This window comes from Pezoporus wallicus, unplaced genomic scaffold, assembly GCF_028554395.1.
Source record: "Pezoporus wallicus isolate ANWC-B61680 ecotype Strahan unplaced genomic scaffold, APGP_CSIRO_Pwel_v1 contig_5935, whole genome shotgun sequence".
In the NCBI taxonomy this organism is placed as follows: domain Eukaryota; kingdom Metazoa; phylum Chordata; class Aves; order Psittaciformes; family Psittacidae; genus Pezoporus; species Pezoporus wallicus.
In genome coordinates, this window is record NW_026637215.1 from 1320309 (window position 1) to 1339291 (window position 18983).

The 18983-nt window shown below is 41.9% G+C and overlaps 1 protein-coding gene across 3 annotated transcripts in view; it reads right to left on the bottom strand.

The window, feature by feature from the left end:
• Positions 1 to 13178: 13178 nt before the first annotated feature.
• Positions 13179 to 18983, bottom strand: part of PPARG (peroxisome proliferator activated receptor gamma) — a 78235-nt gene continuing 72430 nt past the window's right edge. For all 3 annotated transcript variants that reach the window (XM_057404213.1, XM_057404211.1, XM_057404210.1), the window contains one exon: positions 13179 to 13777. In XM_057404213.1, coding sequence (XP_057260196.1) covers positions 13530 to 13777 — 248 coding nt within the window. In that variant the 3' untranslated portion in view covers positions 13179 to 13529. The remainder of the gene's footprint in view (positions 13778 to 18983) is intronic.

Consider the following 18983-nt stretch of genomic DNA (forward strand, 5'->3'; position numbering starts at 1 on the left):
CATAGGTTTTCTCTGCAGTTTTTAAATCATTAACTCCTGAAATATCAGAGAGAATGTTAAAAAAATTCTATTACTGCTCTAAAAGGAAAAGAATGTTATGAAAACAAACTGCGGCTTTTTAGGACTTTTTGCAATTTCCTGAGGCTTTTTCTTGAACTGGGGAACATCAAGTCCTCACTCTCCAGCAATTCGTGGGAACAGTAGACTATGCACAAGAGACTGGTTAGTGTAAGTCTGTTAGAGAGGGGGAGACATTAATACAACTGTGTGGTTTCAAAATGTCTTTCGAAAGAGGTCTGCTGTCTCTAAAGTATACCCTGGATTTGAAGCATGGATTGTCAGCCAGTGTTGACATAGATATATTTGAAATGCCATCAAGAAAAGACTGGAGTGAATGTACTAGGAGCTGGTTTACTACTGACTTGGGAGGATGGTTTTCCTCACCAAGAAACAAGGTCTTCCTAGGGAAGTAAATTCACATTCTACATAAGAAATGAAACAAGGTGCTGGGGTTTATGTATTTCCCTGTTCTCCTTCCCTGTCTCCTTTTCAGGCACCTTAGGACTGTGCCATCAAACTGAAGGCAAGGACAACAATCATGGGTGGTGGTAAGAGTCAGTTGTCAGCCAAACAGATGTTTTGGCTACCAAACAGCGCCTGCCTTTTTTTAGCAACAGAATACTGCTGTGTATTGGGATCATGATTTGCTTCATCCAGATACAGTGTTACATTGCCAATTATTATACAGTTTGTAATGGCATATTGGAGTTTTCCTTACACAGGTAAGGCTTCACATTTATGTTGGCTGAACTTCACTGTATTGATTCCAGACACTTATCCCAATAGCTCAAGACCAGGTCGGATTAAAATCTTTCACTCCAGAATGCTTAAGTCACTGTGATGCGATTTAGAGATGTTCTAACTGCACTGTGTATTTTGTCATGAAGCAGAACTTCAAAGCAGATAGGACCCAGAAAAGCTCTAGTCCAGGTGGTATGAGAGCAGACTATTGAGAAATGCCTTTTCATCTATTTTTGCACCTCTAATAGCTTCATCTTTCAATGCTGCACTAGCTTCTATAAATGGATGTTACACTCAACTGAGCGGAGTCATGTCATAGCACATCTACTGCTTTCCCCTTATTCATAAGGCCAATTATTCTGTCAGAAAAAGGAAATTAAATTAATGTGGCATCATTTTAACTCTTGACAGAAATATGTGGACTGCTTATTATCTTGCTATTGGCTAGATAGTTACTTGAACAAATCAATAACCAGCCTCGTATCTGAAGCTACACTAACTGATAATTCCCCTTGTCCTTTCTGTTTCCTTTAAGAAAAGGGGTGGGGAGAAGGAAGGAAAAAAAGAAATCTGTCCTTCTGAAGTCCTTTGAGCCCTCACTTTTCCATGATCCATGAGTCCTTAAAGATAATCATTTAATGGTTCAGATCGTTTCAGCTATTTCCCTAAATACTCCAGGGTAAATTTCCTTACAGCTTACTAATTTGAATGTATCTAACCCAGCTGAACATACTTAACCTATTCTTTCCCTACTCTCTGTACTCCACTTTGGTTAATTTTAATTATTCTAAGCATCTGGTAGGAATTAACCTTTTACTGTGAAGACTTAAGTAAAGAAAATATTAACCAATTAATCTTTATTCTTCTGTTATTTCCTCATCTTCCCTTGGTAGTAGTGCAGTTTCTAGCTTTTTGATATTTTTATTTTAATGTACACAGTCCTTTCTCATCTCCTTCAATGCCTTTTGCAAACTGTAGTTTTCTATTTGAACATTACAGCAATGGACATTTCCCATCATGGGTAGCTTTAATAAGTCTGCACCAACAAAAAAGAAACAATTTTAGAGCCAGTGTATAGAAGGGAAAAAGCTGTCCTATCAAAGAGAGCCCTGGTGATATGCTCTAGCCCAGTAAGTGGATGCATTACAGTGGGTAGAAAACACGTAATTACCTGGTTTCATTTTGGTTTGCTGTTTATTCAGCAGCTATACTGACCTGAGGTGGAGTGGTGCTGCTTCACAGGTTATCCAGGTACCCTTGCTCTTCTGTGAGAGCTGAGACAGTAGCAGGGGAAAAGAAGAGTTGCTCTCTTGCAAACAAACACACAATTGGGGAAATGGAATTTTAAAGGAACAGCCTGTGCTTAGCTTTCTTGTTTGTAAATGAAAACCTTTCTGGTGGTGTTTTATAGACAGCCAGTGGATTTTTCCTCCGAAAAAGAAACAATTTTAGGAACACTTCAGAAGATACCTAATAGGAGAGTAAGAATGAGGCTTTCTAGGGGAGCTCAGGCTAATCACTTACCTGCAGCCCCAGTGCTTCAGCTTCCCCATTAGCAAACTGAATCTAGCTGCTACTGGTTGCTGCAAAGCATTTTGAGCCATTGGCTGATGGACCACACCTGAACTAACTTTCTCCATTGGCTTTGTCATGCATGGTGGTGTAAAACCAGAGAGCTGAGCGTGGTCTGAGCAGAGCAACATGTTTTCTTTGGTAAAGGTGCAGTGTGGAGGCTGAGATTTTTATCTTTGAAACCACATTTGAAAGACACGTTAAAATGCCCAATAAAACATGTTGGATTCTTAATCCGTTGAGCAATTATTCATTTCAAATTATAGCAGCAGCATTAAAACGCAGCTGGGGCAATTTCTAAGAAAATCAGAAGATATAATCATATGACAACATTCTTGTGCCCTGCAGTCCTCATATATGCAAAGCACCTTCTGAGCTTGATGTCCCATGTGTCTGGGCATAATGGAATAGGTTTATTTGGAAGAAGAAGTTCTTTACCATGCAGCTGTCTAAGTGAATTTCTGTTCCTTTGGATGACAAGCAGAATGTACCCACTGTCTGTGATTTAAGACTTACCAGGCATGCCAAGAATATGTTAGCTTACTCTTGGCAGTGGGAGTTGCATTTGTGTAACAACAAGCTTTAAAACCCTGTTAAGAAACACTGTCTGATCTGTAACATGGGACTCATTCATTTTGTTGTTGTTGTAATTTTACTGAAAATCAAAAAAAGTGTGCACAAGACGTTTCTCCCCAAATCTGTAGGGTACTTTGGAATCTCTTTTAGAAAACCCCAAAACCCAAACCAAACCACCAAACACCACAATAGGTTGGGTAATAGCCATATCTACTACTTAGTTGAGGCCTGCTTGTAACGTAAAGGAGAATGTTTGTTGTGTCTCCTGGACACACTACTGTCCATAAACTATCTCACAATATGAATTGCACAAGAATTTCAAAACCAGTGCCTAAAGTTAGACTCTTAAATCTATATTTAAGTATTCAGAGTCCAGTTGCAGATCTGAATACCAGCCCTTGTATTCCTTTGACTAAATGCAGATCAGAGAAAGATCAGACAAGGGACAAGGAAAGGCCAACGTGTTAAAGCAGTCACCTGAAGTGAGGAGCAAAGGTTTTAAGTCCCTGAAGCGTAACAACTGTCCTGTTTATTTCTGCAAAGCAAAAGAGGTCCATCAGAAAAAAAATGGAGAAGAAACCGACTGCAATGGGTAAGATACCTGCCGGAGCTCAGAACTAGATTCCAGTACTGTGGCTCAAGAATAGGAGTCTGAAGCTGGGTTTTCACAGTGGCTTTCCTCAGTACTCCATGAGAAGTTTTGAACTGTCTCATTTTTGTCCCAGTGCAGGCTAGAAGCTTATTTTGTGGGTTACATTTGTGTTGGCTTTTGCAGAAGTGCAGTCCTGTTTTCAGCCCCACTGAGCTACTGTTAAAAACTCCATCAGGCACGCACACTCAGCAGGAAAACTGCCTGCAAGCTCTCACTTAGTCCTCCCCCAGGCAGAGCTGCTGGGGAGGAGATTTGCTGTCTCATGGAATTGGTGAGATGTTGCTTTCCGAGATGCCTTAAGGTTGCCATTGACCTCAGGATAACTGCAGAAGGCAGGAGCAGCTGGGTCTGCGTAGCTCCCATCCCCTGGCACAATGGTTTCTGGGGAAGGAAATGCTGTTCAAATTTGTATCCTCAGCCCCTTGGCTGCTAACCAAACTATCATAACTCTGAGCAAGACAGACACTCACACCCAGCAAGGGCACAGGCAGGATGCAGGGAACAGGAACTGGGGACAATGGGAAGAATCTGGGGTGCAGCAGCAGCAGCCGCCACAAGCTTTGCATTGAGAGTCAGCTCCTTGTGCAGCTACCTCTTTATGGAAAGGTGGGAATGAAGAAAGCCAGACACACTGCTTTGTGTGCAACAATTCTCCTTCTGGTTTGAGTAATGCCCACAACTGACTATTAATGTTCCTGCAAGTGGAAATTAGAGGATTCTTGCTGGTACAGAAGGAAATTTCTCAGTCAGGCTTTAGCCCAGGGCAAAGATAACTGAGTGCTGGCAAGAGATTCGTGTGGTGCTTGTTACAGAGCATGGGTATGTTGCTCCTAAGCAGGTGGTAATGGCACTGACAATCCCTTTCCTCTATTCTTAATGTCTGTTTTCCTCTTAAAAAATACTCTGTCTTTCCTGTTCTTTGCAAATATCTTTTCTGCAGATTTGGGACAGGTGTCCCCAGTCTTCCATTTAGGATGGAATCCTGCTCACCTGGGGCACTAACACTACCCAGACAGTACCCACACTCCTTACTCTGACAACATAGTGAGGAGTTCAGTTTGTGAGTGATCAGTGTCTGTGATGGGCTGTGGTGCAGTTTGGGAGGCATCGCACAGTATGCAAAAGCAACGCGGACGTTAAAGAATGCTGCTGACATGAGTTGGGATTTGCTCTCCAAACCACTCTGTCCTGCTTGCACAGGATGTATTTCTTTATACATGACTGAAGAGTGAGTGCTACATTTCATTCTTGTTACTACATTCCATTCTCTGGAGGCTAATTTTGCAAGTAGTCCAGGTTCTAAGGTGATTTCATTAGGGCTGTGCCCTGCCAGAAGCACTTTTGTGAGCAGAAGCATGGTAGAAATGGGCAGAGACAGGAATAATTTAAGAAGTATTATACCTGGAGTTCTTTTGTACTGTGTCTTCTCCTTTGCTAGCAGACCCTTTCCAATACTCAGCAGAGCTATCTTGCATGGAGAGTCAAATGGATGTGAGGTAAGGAAACATCCAAATGAGACTGAAGGTGTGATTACACTAGTGAACTGAATGTGCCCAACTCTTAGGCACTGAAGCCAACTGGCATCAAACAGCCCATGCCTGTCCCACCAAACTCAGACTCTTGTCTAATTGAGAGCTGCCAGAATCCAAACCATGAGCACACAGGTCATGCCATGTCTAACACAAATGTGATTTTTCTCTGACTGAAATATACTTCCTTCTAGGCTTGATCCCAGATTTGGAGATTTTTCCTTGGATTCAGAAGGGTTTTAGTCAAAAATAACATTCCAGGCTTGGTATTAGTTCACGTATACAGTGTTACTGTGTACAAACAGAAGTGTTGGGTAGAGCAAGCATCAGTGAAAGATTGCCTGTAAACATCTTAAGTGGGTGCTTTACAGCCCATTGTTTCCTCCCTCATAATATATGTATTAAACTGTATAACCTCCAGTAATGACAATTTATTATGGTAGCACAAGGTACAAACACACCGCACTTATATTGTACTTTGCAGGTAAGCCCCTCACAGTCTTCTATAAAGAGAAAATTTAAGGTTATGGAGGTCCAAAAATAGCTTACACCTGAAAATACCCACTTGATGAGTACAGGATTTTTATTGGGGAGTTCAGAACCTGGGCTGCCCAAATAGCTCCTATATATCACCTTCACAACACTGCTGTGCTTTCAAAACCTGTTTTCTAGTAGGATTTCATTTGGGTATAATGCCACTGCCTTTAACAACGTTATACCAGACTTGAATTATACTTGCAAGCAGGCTCTGCACCTTTGCATTGCAGTGGTAAATGCGACGATCATTTCCTGTGATCTTCTTCACTTCTGGAGGTCACCCAGAAATGAAGGTGATAACTCCCAGTGACTTCAGTTTTCATGATCTTCTACACTTCAATTTTTCTCAATAGCAGATGCCAAGTGAAAAAATATATTCCTCTACTAAACATTTCATATGTTTCAATTTTAATAATAAAAAACTGCTCCTGATAGTCATTTGAATTATCTTTTTTCCACTCGATTGCAAGTTCAAGCTTAACAATAAGAATTGGGGAATTTTATTCCATAAATCGATCTTAAAAAAGGAAGCACCTTGAAAGTCCAATTTTCCTTGAAGCTGGCTTTATTATTACCCTGGTTTCCATTGGATTGTAAAAATGCATAGACTACAAACACCTCATGTTTGTGCCTGAAAGCGCACGTGCAGGGTCTGGCTGCGTAGCACCGGATCTCGCTTGTGAGAGCTCAGCTATTACGTGTGTGATGGCCTCTGCCTAGAATTAATCTAGCAAAACCAAAAGCTGTTGTAAAATGTGGAAGAATGTGCCACCTAAACAAAAAGACAGTGTAAGAGATCTTCATCTAAATAGATCTTTTGACTGAAGTTCAGCTAAGAGACAGTAAATACAATCTGGATTCAGACCCACCGCAGCAAAACTGTTCTTTGATTCCCTGCACATTAGGGTGGACTCTTGCAATGGGCAATATCGGAACGCATCAGAATCCACCACATTGCACGACTCTAATCATTCCTTTCCTTTTGGTTTGGTCTGTTTGGAGGCTGAACTGCGAAGGACTTTTGTGAGACAATGTTCTTTGTGAAAGAGCCTCCCCATGCAAATGGGCCACAACTGCAATTCCAGATTTGAACAGCTTTGAGTTTCCTTCTCTGTGTGTCTGCACGAGTGTTTGGAACTCTGCATGCAGATTTGCCCCCGTGGTTTTGGATCTGGGTCATATGCATATAAAGAAGGAAACCTAGCAACCAGAGTTTCACCAGCGCAGCTGATTTGGAGAGCTTCCATTGAACAGTTTGAGATATTATCCTGTTATCAAAGAAAGGCCCAAATCCTTCTGTTTGATCTCAGCCCCAAACCTTTGAGAGCCACCTCCGTTGCTCTGCCGGGATTTCGTGTCGAGTACAACAGGACGAAGAGAGCTCTCCTTTGCCAGCAAACAGCTGTCCACCAAACAGATTTTGCTAACTGATCAATTGCAAAATCCCTCCCTGCAATCCTTTATAAAATAAGATGCCCTCTGTCCTTCCTCCCACCCCAAGCTTAGTTGCCAAAACTTACATACAAAATTATTACTGTAATGTTTTATAGTCACTGGGAAAAAAATATCCATTTGGTCTTAGAGAATGATGTGAAATGAATCTCTGGCCTCAAAAGACAAAAAAAAGTCTATTAAAAGTAGTTCTTTTCCCTCCCTCCTCCCTCTCCCAGGCCCCTTTTGCTCCCCTCCCCCAACAATAAAGGATGTTTTGGAACAGCCTTTTCAGGAAACATTTCCACAGCAAAATGCAGCATCATTTATAATATTTAAAGCTACATTTTTGTTGAGATGGCTTGGCAGGCTTCGCTTGCAAATCTGGCAGGATATGGCCAGCTGAGAGTTAGCACTAACAAACCGAGGATATGCTGACACAACAGAACGCTTTAATCATCATTGCAGCAAGCAGGACAAGATCTTCTCCTGCACTGCCAGCTCTTCCCAGTGTGAGAACCAATGGTGCTCCGTATTTCTCCTTCCCTCCCCTGCCTCTGGAGACTGCAGTTTTCCCTTGCTGTTTCCACTGAACTAAAAAAACCTCGTTGGGTAACAGCATATAATATAATGAGCAATGGCTATTCCTCTTGGCCAATGCCGTTATGAAAATGCTACCCATTTCCAGCACAATAAGGAAGCTTCATCGTTAAAAAGAAAGTTCTTAATCAGTATTGTGTCTCAGTGGAAGGGCTATTTTCATTTGCAGCTAAAGCTCTACTTCTGCTTTACCGTTCGTGCCCTTTTCTAAAGCAGGGCTGAAAGTTAGATTCAGTTTGCAAAATCTTAATTAGAAGCTTGTCCCGTTTGCGAGCTGAGAACTGATTCCAGCTGCCTGCAGAAATCCATTCAAGTAAATCCATTTCTCGTTTAAAAGAAGTCCCGAAGCATTTAACTCTGAGAGTTACTGCTTTGAGTAAGGTTTGCCCAGAGTAAGGCTTGCCCAGAGAATTCCCACTCTATGGGCTAGATAAGCTACAGCATAGAGACTATGTTCCTGGAGTAATTTAGAACATGATTTGATCCATCAAATGCCAGAGGCCTGTGCCATGAAGAAGACTGTGAATTGAACTAACCATTCGTAGTTTGGGGGCATGTTAATGCATAGATGCTGTTTACTGGCTTTGTTGCACTAAAATTTCTTGCAAACACAATGACTAAGTAAAAATGGGAAGACCTATGAGAGGCAGCCCCAGCAGTCAGGCCGGGTGCTAAGCGGGGTGTTGTTCCTTCTCTGTGGATCCTGGTTAGGACAACATCAAATTCCCTTACTGCTCCCTCCCTTTGCCTGCCTTGTCTGGTGTTCCTTGGAGCAGTGCTGGTGTCTATAAGGCCAAGTACAGCAGGACTCCCTAATCTTGTTTAGGAACTTCAGGCGCCTTGCATACAGATACGTATGATTAGTATACATCCCCAAGATTACACATTACACAGGATACGTTCCCAACATGCAACTGTGCACGTTGGGAAGAACGATTGATATCGTTGCAAGTGTGCAGCTTTTATCCAGTACACGAAGGCCCAGACACTGGGGTATCGTAAACAGGGATACTCCGTGCAGTCCTTGAAACAGAGTGTGCCAGGTCTGGTGGATGGGCAGACGCAGTGAAACTGCACTGTCTGCATATCTGGAGCTGCTGTCGCTCATACCCATCTCCAGCTCAGCACCCAGACTTGAGGATACGTGCATCAAACAGCTCACATACCAAGGAGGAATTGTTGCATCTTCAAAGCGGGGGTTTAGCAAAAGAGGGCTGATGAAACAGAGGGCCAGGTGGCAACGCAGGTTGATCAGAAGCAAAAATGCTTCTACCTAAATACTCTTTTTATCCTGGAGATACAGCGGGCTGTGTTTTGAGGCAGCTCTTAGAATGTATGAGCAAAAAGGTAACAAGCTGCAGTTAGTTTTCACTGTCTGAAGTTCTTCCACCCACAGATTACTAGCAGGGGTGTCTGGCTTGGAGCTGTACTGTAAATGAGTGTTGGGTATGTCCTTGCTTATGTGCACATGTACACATGTATCATAGTACCGTATTGCATTTGGAATCCTTTCCTTACTTCCTGTTGTTGTTCGGTCTTTGTCTACTGCTTGTTTACTTGAAGGCAGTGAGCAGTACTTGAGATGTGCTGCTCTAATTCCCTGTCTATACCCTGCATAACACAGTGAAATTCAGAAACCGTTTTCCCTACAGTTATCAGCATTTTCAGGGCTAGTTTGTGCTAATAAAGGTGAATGTACAGTATTCATATATACAGTATTGATATATACAGCTGCACTCCCGTAGCTGGAGACACAGCTATGCAGCTGGTTGTTAACCACCATAGGCAAGGCAGTTGGAATGGGATTTAAGATGAGGCACATAAGAAAACCTGAAGCATTTGGCAGGTGTATGGCTGAGCTGCTGACCCAGCTGGGTTGCTTTGACCCTCGTTTTTGTTTAGCTTCTCTAAATCTCTAGCTGCAGCTTTGTGTTGCTTGTGTTTACAAAGTTGACGTTAAGGGAGAGATATTACCTCTTACTTAAAAGGAAGAATCCCCATTAAGATGTACTCAGCTTCAAGAGAGAGAGTTTACAATTGCTGATCAAATATTAAGCCCTGATCCCCCAGGGCTTAACTGTACCGCTGGTGAGCTGAAGCCTGGAGCACGTATGCTGAAGGGAAGGGGCAGGGCAGGCCTGTGGCACTTCCACGGCTTGGAAACCCGAGTCATGGCAACAGTTATCAGGAGGGCCATTTTCTAGGCTTCGTTATGTCTGAGTACTGAAGGGCTGTCTGTGTTGGGAAAAGGTTATGGTAGGAACATACAACCCCACTGCTTCGTGTCATGCAGTGCTGAAAGGCAGTGAGATACCTGCAGGTGTAGGGTAAACAGGTTTTCTTCGCTGTTATGGAAACAGTGATTAAAATGGTCTCGGCTGCCTTTGCTATAATAATGGTGCTGTTTTTCTCTCGTTTAAGTTTTCATTTTCAGGCCACTCACAGCAATATTTACCGTAGAAATGGTCACCAATGAACTTTGCCTGAAGAAGGTAATTTCTCCTGTTACATAGAGACCCCGGAGCTTCCACAAGGAACAGTTTGATGACTGGCTGGTGCTGGGCACGGTGGGGGAAATGGGCAGAGTTGAGGATAGGTGTAGCTATACCAGCTGCCATTCTCTGAACAGGATCTACTTCCAGCATTTTTCTGCTGAAAAGCAGACGAGTGTAAAACCTAAGACAGAATAACAGCTCAGCTTTAAAGCCTGTGGGAACGTACCAGTATTGAACTGAGCACATCAACTCTGAAGATGTTGCGCTGTAGGGAACAGATGGGTAAGGAAGGAGAGTAAAACACAAGGCGAATGAAGTTCTTCAAAGGCAGGCATGTACCAGCTGTTTCTATTTTTGAGTTGTGAAATGGTTTTAGTAGCACTGGAGATCAAAAAACAAACTGTTCATTTATGGCATAGCCCATTCTAACCAAAACTCCAGAGAGCCTGGAAATATTACAGCCTACTTAGAAACTCCCATTAGCAAGTTCTTTTGTTTTTAATAAATAATGTCCCATAGAAACAGAAAGTATTTACAATTAGATCAAAATTCTGAATGTAATTCACAAGAGAAAATGCTATTTTTTGAGAAAATGTTTTCGTATCCTCATAACAGTCATTTGTTCTAAATTAGTACATAGTGATTGCCCATGAAATGAACATTTTTCCCTTAAGACCGATTTTTGTAGAGAAGTATTTTAGGCCAAACTTCCTAACCATGATGTAACCGTTTTAAATCAGAACATTTCTGTGATTAGTAATTCACATGAAAATTAACATTTTCCATCACTTGAGGAAAACATCATGCATAATTATCAAACTGTAAGAGAAGACATGATGTGGGAAGAACAATAGTTTATTAGAGCCGCTTATACAGTTGAAAGAAAAGTATAGGCTTTGGGGCAGTCAGGGCCTTCATCCTAATAGAGGATAACACCTCTTCCAGCAAAACTGTCTTCTCTTTTATCCTATGAATATGATCATGCTGCCACTCTCAGAATATATGGATTGCATATGTCCATGTTGGACAGAATGGCTTAAACCCTATCGCTGCCAAACTGCTACTGTCAAAAATACTACTACTTGCACTAAAGTGGGATTAAGCTCTTTGAGTTAATGTGCTTCTTGGTTACACAGTTTCCTTCTGTAACAATGTAATGGGCTTAATTTCGTTGTCAGTGCATCTCTTCCACTGTCCTTTGCAAACAAGTTTTAATATTACCTACACAAGAACATGCCCTAGAGTTCTTCTTTATTTAAAACTAATTCTGAAGTCTCATTTCTAGTGAAGCCAACGAATGTGAAACTGGATTTTATTGCTGTGTGTTACTATTACAGGAATGCAGTGTTGGAGCTGTGGTCCATCTCAGGGCCAGTTAATTGTTGATATGTCCTCCTACAGGGGGGGATGAACTCTGCAGTTAAGTAGAGGCTCTCCCACTAAGGGATAGATGGCAAAGTTTCAAATGTCCAGTGGAAAACAGCTTAAAACGAGAAGAGAGAACATATGTTCCCCTCAGAATCTGATGCTCTGCTAGCACGTGTCTAGCTTGAAATGTGCAGGAAACATGCAGTCTTGAGCATTAACATGCAATATTCCATTTGCTTTAGGCAACCCTTTCTAAGTTACCTGGAATGATCTCATTGTGAACCTGGTGAAGATCAAAGCTGTTCACTTTAGCCTTACACTGACTTCATCTCAGTGCAATTTCACCTGTGGGTTTTAAACCTTGAGGCTGCATGATCCAATTCTCCACACTTCCTGGTGGGCATAACTCCTACTACTGACCATGGGCCCGGAGGTTATCTGAAATTAGGAGGAAACACTTCTAGGTGCAGAAGGCATGAGCTCAAGGATTTATTTTACTATTGACTCTGTCAGCCTGTTAATTGCACAGTTTGCACCAACGCAGAACTTCAAGGTCTGCATCGGGGTTAAGGCCAATTTATCATCCCTGAAAATCCAGTCTACTCACATCTACAATTACATTACCTCTTGGTCCAGTTACGTAGCACCACTGAAATTGTCTCACTAAGTTTAAGGCACACTTCTTGCTACATAAATAAAATGTGGGCATGGGGAGGAAACTAATGATATTAAACTGAGGATGGCTCCTTACTTCAATATAAACATTACAATTAGCGGCTTTTCCCCCCCAACATTCCCTCTTCTGGTCCACCAGCGTGGCTCACACGTGTGACTTTGTCAGGGGAGCATTCACAAACAGCAGATGTGGGCGTGCTAGACGTGAATCTAAGGGAACCGCACACCAGTCCTGAGAATACCCAACGAAGATAGTGTAAGTAAATTCACCTTCTGCTCCATTTATTCATTTCCTTGTGCTTTGCTGCCAGTGGAAACCTTGGTGACATTATAGGGCAACATATACAAAGAAATTAACAGTCTTAACAGCAGTGGACACCTCAAAGCATTCTCCTTGCCAGTGATAAGCAGTGATGGCTCAAGTTAAACTAACACAGTAGGGTTTCCATTACAGGTGTATGTTTTGAAGAATGAATTTAAACCTTCCTTTAGTTTAGGAGGAGTCATGCAATTCCAATTCTCCTTGACATTTGGGACTGAATATGCTGTTCAATGATAGGTCGGTCATCAAATAATCTGGGAAGGTCTCAGGCCAAGTGCTTTGCACAAACCAGCTGCAGACTCAACCAAGTGACTGAAAGCTGCATTAATACTGCCTGCTGGGGCATGGGCCTTGGGAAAAGACTCTGCTTCCCAAGAGCCATGAGCAGAGCACATGAATGAGTTCTTGTGATGGGATCTACTTTTGGGGCTTGCCCACAGCTGATGGGCCTGTTCTTACACTCAAACCTCTTCACAGAGCTCTCTCTCAGTGTAGGAATTACATTCGGGTAGGCACTTTTGCCCCTGAAACTCTCCTAGGCAGTTAGACTCACTGTGATTCCATTTCATTGCTGCTGCCTTGGGAGCACAAAATCAAACATACTACTTCAAACGTTTCCCTAGCAATGTTTAAGGAGATGTTTATTTCTCAGTTGCAAATGGAACTGCATGCTGAACCAACCCGTGAAGCATCAATCATACTGCACAAGCAATTGTAAGAAATAAGATATTTAAAAAATTACTTCTGAAAATACTGCCAACAATTTTATGATATAGATATTTTTAATATTAAAAGTAAATTGTAAATGTATCTTTATAAACAATATGCATAAAATAGATCTACTATACTAAGCTCTCTCTTTTTAAATGCTGCTTCACAGTAATTTCTTAGATATGCAAAGTTTTTCCTCCAAGAAATAGTGCAATCTGAAGAACATACATTATGTCAGCGGATCAGAACTACTGTGGTCATTAATACAAGTCTTTGTAGATCTCTTGTAGGAGTGGATGAAGGCTCATGTCTGTCTCCGTTTTCTTTATGATTTGCAAGAGCTGCACGTGTTCCGTTACAATCTGTCTGAGGTCCGTCATTTTCTGCAGCAACTTTGCAAAGAGCTGTGAGGATTCGGGGTGATTCAGCTTCAGCTGGAGCTCCAAAGCTTGCAACAGATTGTCTTGTATATCTTCAATGGGCTTCACATTTAACAAACCTGGGCGGTCTAGGGGGAAAGAGGGGAGTTGTAAGTTTATGAAGAATGTGGAAACATCGATCTCATCCCTTGGTTTCTGAAAGATTTCTTAGTGTATTGAGCACTTACACACAGCACTTCCTGACGACTGTTTGACAAACGGGTTTATCTGTAAGATTTTACTAGAATTTGCTCAAAGACATTTTAGAAGTAATCTCAGAAACAATCTGAGCATTTGTGCGGTGCGGATCCAGAGGCAGGTTCGTGCAACACGGCAATGCATATTCCACAGCAACCTGGGAGTGTTTATGGAAAGGAAGAGTGATTTACAGTTGGGGCATAAACAGTCTGTGTCGATTAACTCACTTACCTGGCACATCAACATATCCTCAGATGGATTTGCATGTAGTTACTACCATTAAAAATCTCTCCTGCTAAGGGGGATGCTAACCTATCAAATTAAAATAGGCATAAATTCAACTTGTGCAGTCACACTGACTTGGGGGATTTAAAAACCACAGGCTCAGTTCTTCTCCACACCCGAGTTCCAGGTGCCATTAAGAAGTCTCACAGTAGCTTTCAGCATCAGCTCCTCAGCTCAGCCCCGAAGGCTTATGGCAGTGGAGGACGGAGAGATGTGGCTTGCACAGAAAATGCCTTTTCTGGGCTCATGCCAACAGGGAGTTCTCTCTCCTCCATAAGGATGTTTACAGCCCGGGTCAGCTACTTGCACTGCCACAGCTGCGAGGTCCAGGATTATCTTTGATGTATCTTATTCTTCAGCAACAAGCAAAATCTTTCCCTTTTAACCAGTAGTATCTTTCATCATAACAGCTATCCTGTTATTTCTGTCTGTCCCCAAATACCTTCTGAAGTGCTTGCAATTATTAGTTAACATCGTTTGTAACATTTGTTACAATGAATTACTTGATTCTACACCCATGAAAGTTGATAAAGTTGCTTAACATTACTAAATCCTCACAGATGACAATGAACACCAGTAATGTGTTACTGCTGAAGTAACTTCATACCGGGTAATGCATCCTGATCATCAGAATGGAAGAACAGTCAATGATTTCAATGACATTTGCTGTGAAGCTATATAGTCAATTTAGAATCAATAAAAAGCAGTGCCTGAAATCACTTCCCTAAGGCAATATTTCCAAATTTGAGCTATATTAAACCAGTGAAAAATAGCCTGTTATTTCCTGTGATCTCAGTAACCTTTCTGTGCATCCAGTTCTACTAACTCGGCCTGGCTTGTGCTGCATACTAGGAGGAAGGCTGAGAGAAAACAAAGCTCTTTATAAACACATTGGGGTTTTACTCCACAGACCAAAAACTGCAGTGTGAACTAAAACTGAAACCAAATGAGTATCGCAGCCATGAAGACACGCAGGTCAGCCATTAGGAAAGGACAGTTAGCTCTCAAAGAGGTGAAGCTGGGGAGAGCTTTTCAGAAGCTGGAATAATTGCAAGTTTAAATATGGAGCTTGACATCTGATGGTGGGTTTACGAAGTGACCGTGTTCAGTGGTAGGTGATGGGACTCACTGAGCCATTTGGCCGCTGTCTCCATGTGGGGTTTCATGCTAATAGGCTGTGCTTGTCTTGCAGAGATCACCTATTTGTGCCATGCCATGGCCAGTACCATAAAGCATGGCTCAGAAAGTCTGTGAGTAAATATCCTGCAAGCAGAAAATCGTCCCCAAACAAACAGCTACTTTACTAATGCCCTTTGGCAAGATTATCCAGTCATTTTTAGAGAAACTTACGAGAGTTTTGGGGAAATCTGAGGTGTTTCCTATTACCTCCATTGACTGCATGTGCTGGAAAACCACTGCCTTCTTTATGCCTTTCAGAAAGTTCCCAGTTTCCAGGACGTCAAAGCTGTTAATGATTTTGGCTTTGGGGTGCGATAGCTTTAAATTTGACTTCTGTGCTGCAGCTGAACTCTGAACTACGTATGACTCAGTGCTCAGTGATAGAAAAAATCAGAAAGCTCAAAGCCTGTGGCCTTGATTTCCTCTGAGATTAATCTCCCTTTGCCCCCTGCTCCTTTTATGATGGGAATTTTTAGGGTGTGAGATTTGCAGCAGTGAAACCCAGCTCAAGCATTGTGCTCCCCAGCACAGCCCAGGAGGCAAACCCAGGAGATCAGTACTGAGGCTGGGACTCGCCAAGGAGCCCCCAGATTGGGGTGCCCAAGGTCAGTTGAAGTTCAGTGAGACTTAAGCAACTAAAAGCCCTAAGCTCCTTTGAAAACCCCAGTCTAATGGGTTTATAATGACCCAGTGGGACTAGGGTCAGAAAAGATGACTATGACAAAAACCTAGGAGATAATCAGATGTTATTTTTAAATAAGCCAATTTGAGAGGAAGGAAAATTCCCATTGAAGGCAAGAGAGATTTTTCATGAATGAGAACTTTGGGATATGGACATTAGTTTTTGGGTGTTGACAGTTTGTTATACTTTCTCAGTAAAAACTTCTTACAGAGGAAAATACTGTTTCTCTTCCAAGAAACTTATCTAAATTGGGGGGAAGGGAAGAAGGAAATAAGAGGCAAAAGCTTTAATATACAGATATTATGGTATATTTCACGTTGTTAAGATGCTCTTAACTATATATGCTCTAGATTAATTGGGCTGCTGCACCAAAACATGTACCAGAAATGGGGGTAAACAAGATGTGACACTGGTGGAGGCGTTTGGAGAGGCTAAGAAAGAGAGTTGCTGTTTGACAGCTCACAGAGAAGTGTGCAAGGGGGAAGCGCTGAGAGGAATGAAAGCAAGCCCCAGTGAGTGGCAGTAGGACTTTCTTACTATACAGTGACATTAGGCTGCAGAAGGCCAAAGGAAAGAGGGTTGAAATGATGATGAGACAACTGAAAGCAAACTGAACACCACTGTTAAACCTCTCTGATACAGAAGATTGCTGATGGAAATTTAACCTTTTTATGTGCTATTTGTGACCTGCCTTTTATCCATTCAGACTATGCCAAGACAGTACCACATTTCTCTTTTCATTACTACTTGTCTTTATGGATTCTGTATCATTCATCGTCATATGGCTGTTTCATTTGGTTTGGAAATTCTGCAGGAAGCTGTTCTAAGGAAGAAAATGGCCACAGAAGTGACCATTAGCCCCTTAGCTTTGACTGCCAGCAATATGACTGCCTGAATTGATGTTCTATTCTGGGTCAGGGAAAAATACGTTGTTTATTTCCTTACAGATTTGGGTGCTTCTTTCCTGTCCCTAACAGTAATTACAATTTGATTTCTGTTCCTCACATATGAAACTGCCATCTGCATGTCTTTCCCCCTACCTTTATATTTTAGTACCTGTGATCAAGTGCATTTTGCATTCAAATACACAATCTGCAATCTTAATACGATAAAACAGGCAAAGATATGGGTGACTGCACAAGCGTGCTACTTCTTTTGCTGAGGCAGATATGACTCAGCAGTCCGAGGTTTTTCTTCAGGACTGTAACGTGTAGTGTAGTCCCCAGGACTGTGGTTCAAAGCCCACAGTGGTTATCTGCAGTTCCTGGTGTGATTATGAAATGCTTCTTTGTTCTTTGTGCTTTGCCAGAGCAGGATTTGTGTAGCAGTCAAATATGAGCTATTCCTTGGTACTGTTCAGTGATAAAACTTCCAATTTTGCTGATCTCAGATTGCAGCAGAATGACTGAATGCAATGCTTAAGCAAGAGCAGTGGCTGCTGTGAAGAACACACCCAGAAACAGAAGTGAATGAACATTACTCAGTTCAGGTACCAGCCTGACTGCACCTCTGCGTAACAGAGTAACAGAGTCTGAGCCTTCACAGGTATTCCCTACTACAGTTCCCAACCACCACTGTAGCCTAAACGCTGCAGCAGATCGTATACAAAAGTTCAAGTCTATGTGGACATGCTACAAAATCACCTTTTGAGCTTTTCCTTTATTTAACAACCTGCTTGAGTGAGTTGCTGGCTGTAAATGTAGATTATCCTAATAGCTTGGACTACCCTCTTTCCTGCACAAACACAGACATCCAGCTTGTTCTCCTTACACCTTCTTATGACAGACTTCATTTTCAGCTCTGGTGTATAACCATGTTTTTAAAGATACTTCAAGTTCTTCAACGTTTATACCATGGCAGTAGCTACTGGCTGAGGGTATGCCTCAGTGGAATACAACAGGAAGGAAGAGTATCTCCTTGACAGAAGTTTTCCAAATCCCATCTTACCAAATGTACGTACTTATCAAAGTTACCATAAGTAAAAGGACATTGTAATGAGAATTTGGCATTGCTGTAAATGCCGTAAAGCATTTCTTGTGTAAAACCAAGCTAATATCCTATAATATCCTACCACTCACACGCACAGTCTCTGTCTCATCAGCATTAAATTCAGGATACTAGAATTCATTGGCCATTTACACTTGTTTTAAAGCACAGTGAACCAACGTTAAGAATAACTCCTCAGCTTTGTAATGACGTGTTCAGAGTGACATTTGGAATCACTGAGCAGCTCAGGAACAGTCAAATGATTGACACTGGAAGCAGGAATACTTTCATTCTGTTGATGTTACAGTTAATTTGTCAGCCTATTATTGGCAGAGAAGTATTTTGCCTCTTCACATATAAGGCAAAACAACTGGTTCGCTGTCAAAAGGCTGAACTGTTTTATAGGATTTGTGGCAAAGTCCAAACACACTTCACAATGAAAAGCTTTCTACATGTCATGTTCCAGCTGGAATCATTATCTTTCTCTTTTCCTTCCCTCTGCTCTTCAGAGCTGCATAAGAGAGCGTGCCGTGGAGCTGCAGAACGGACATCATTTCACAAGGCAATGACAGACTCACTTCGAATCAGAGCTTTTGGTGAGGATCTTTCTGCGTGTCACAAACTGCTTTGCTTTTTAAGATCTTTGTGCACAGGATCTCTTGAAGTGACTTAAGAATGAGAGTATTCCTGCAGCCAGTAAAGGCCTTGAGGTGATATCATATGGCTTTGAAAACCAGTTTTCAATGAAATCATCCTGGCTCAATATTCCTACAGCTCTTGCAGAAACAAGAGCATCTGAGCCCCCTGAGGAATCAGATTTCAGTTCCATACCACACATTATAGTCCCCCAGAATGCATACAGGTCAGTCAATATACATCATACTTGACTGTAAGTTCTATGATAAAAGCCATTCTTTAATTCCCTGCCAAGCTTAATTGTTTTCAGAAGAGAAACTCAGTTTTTG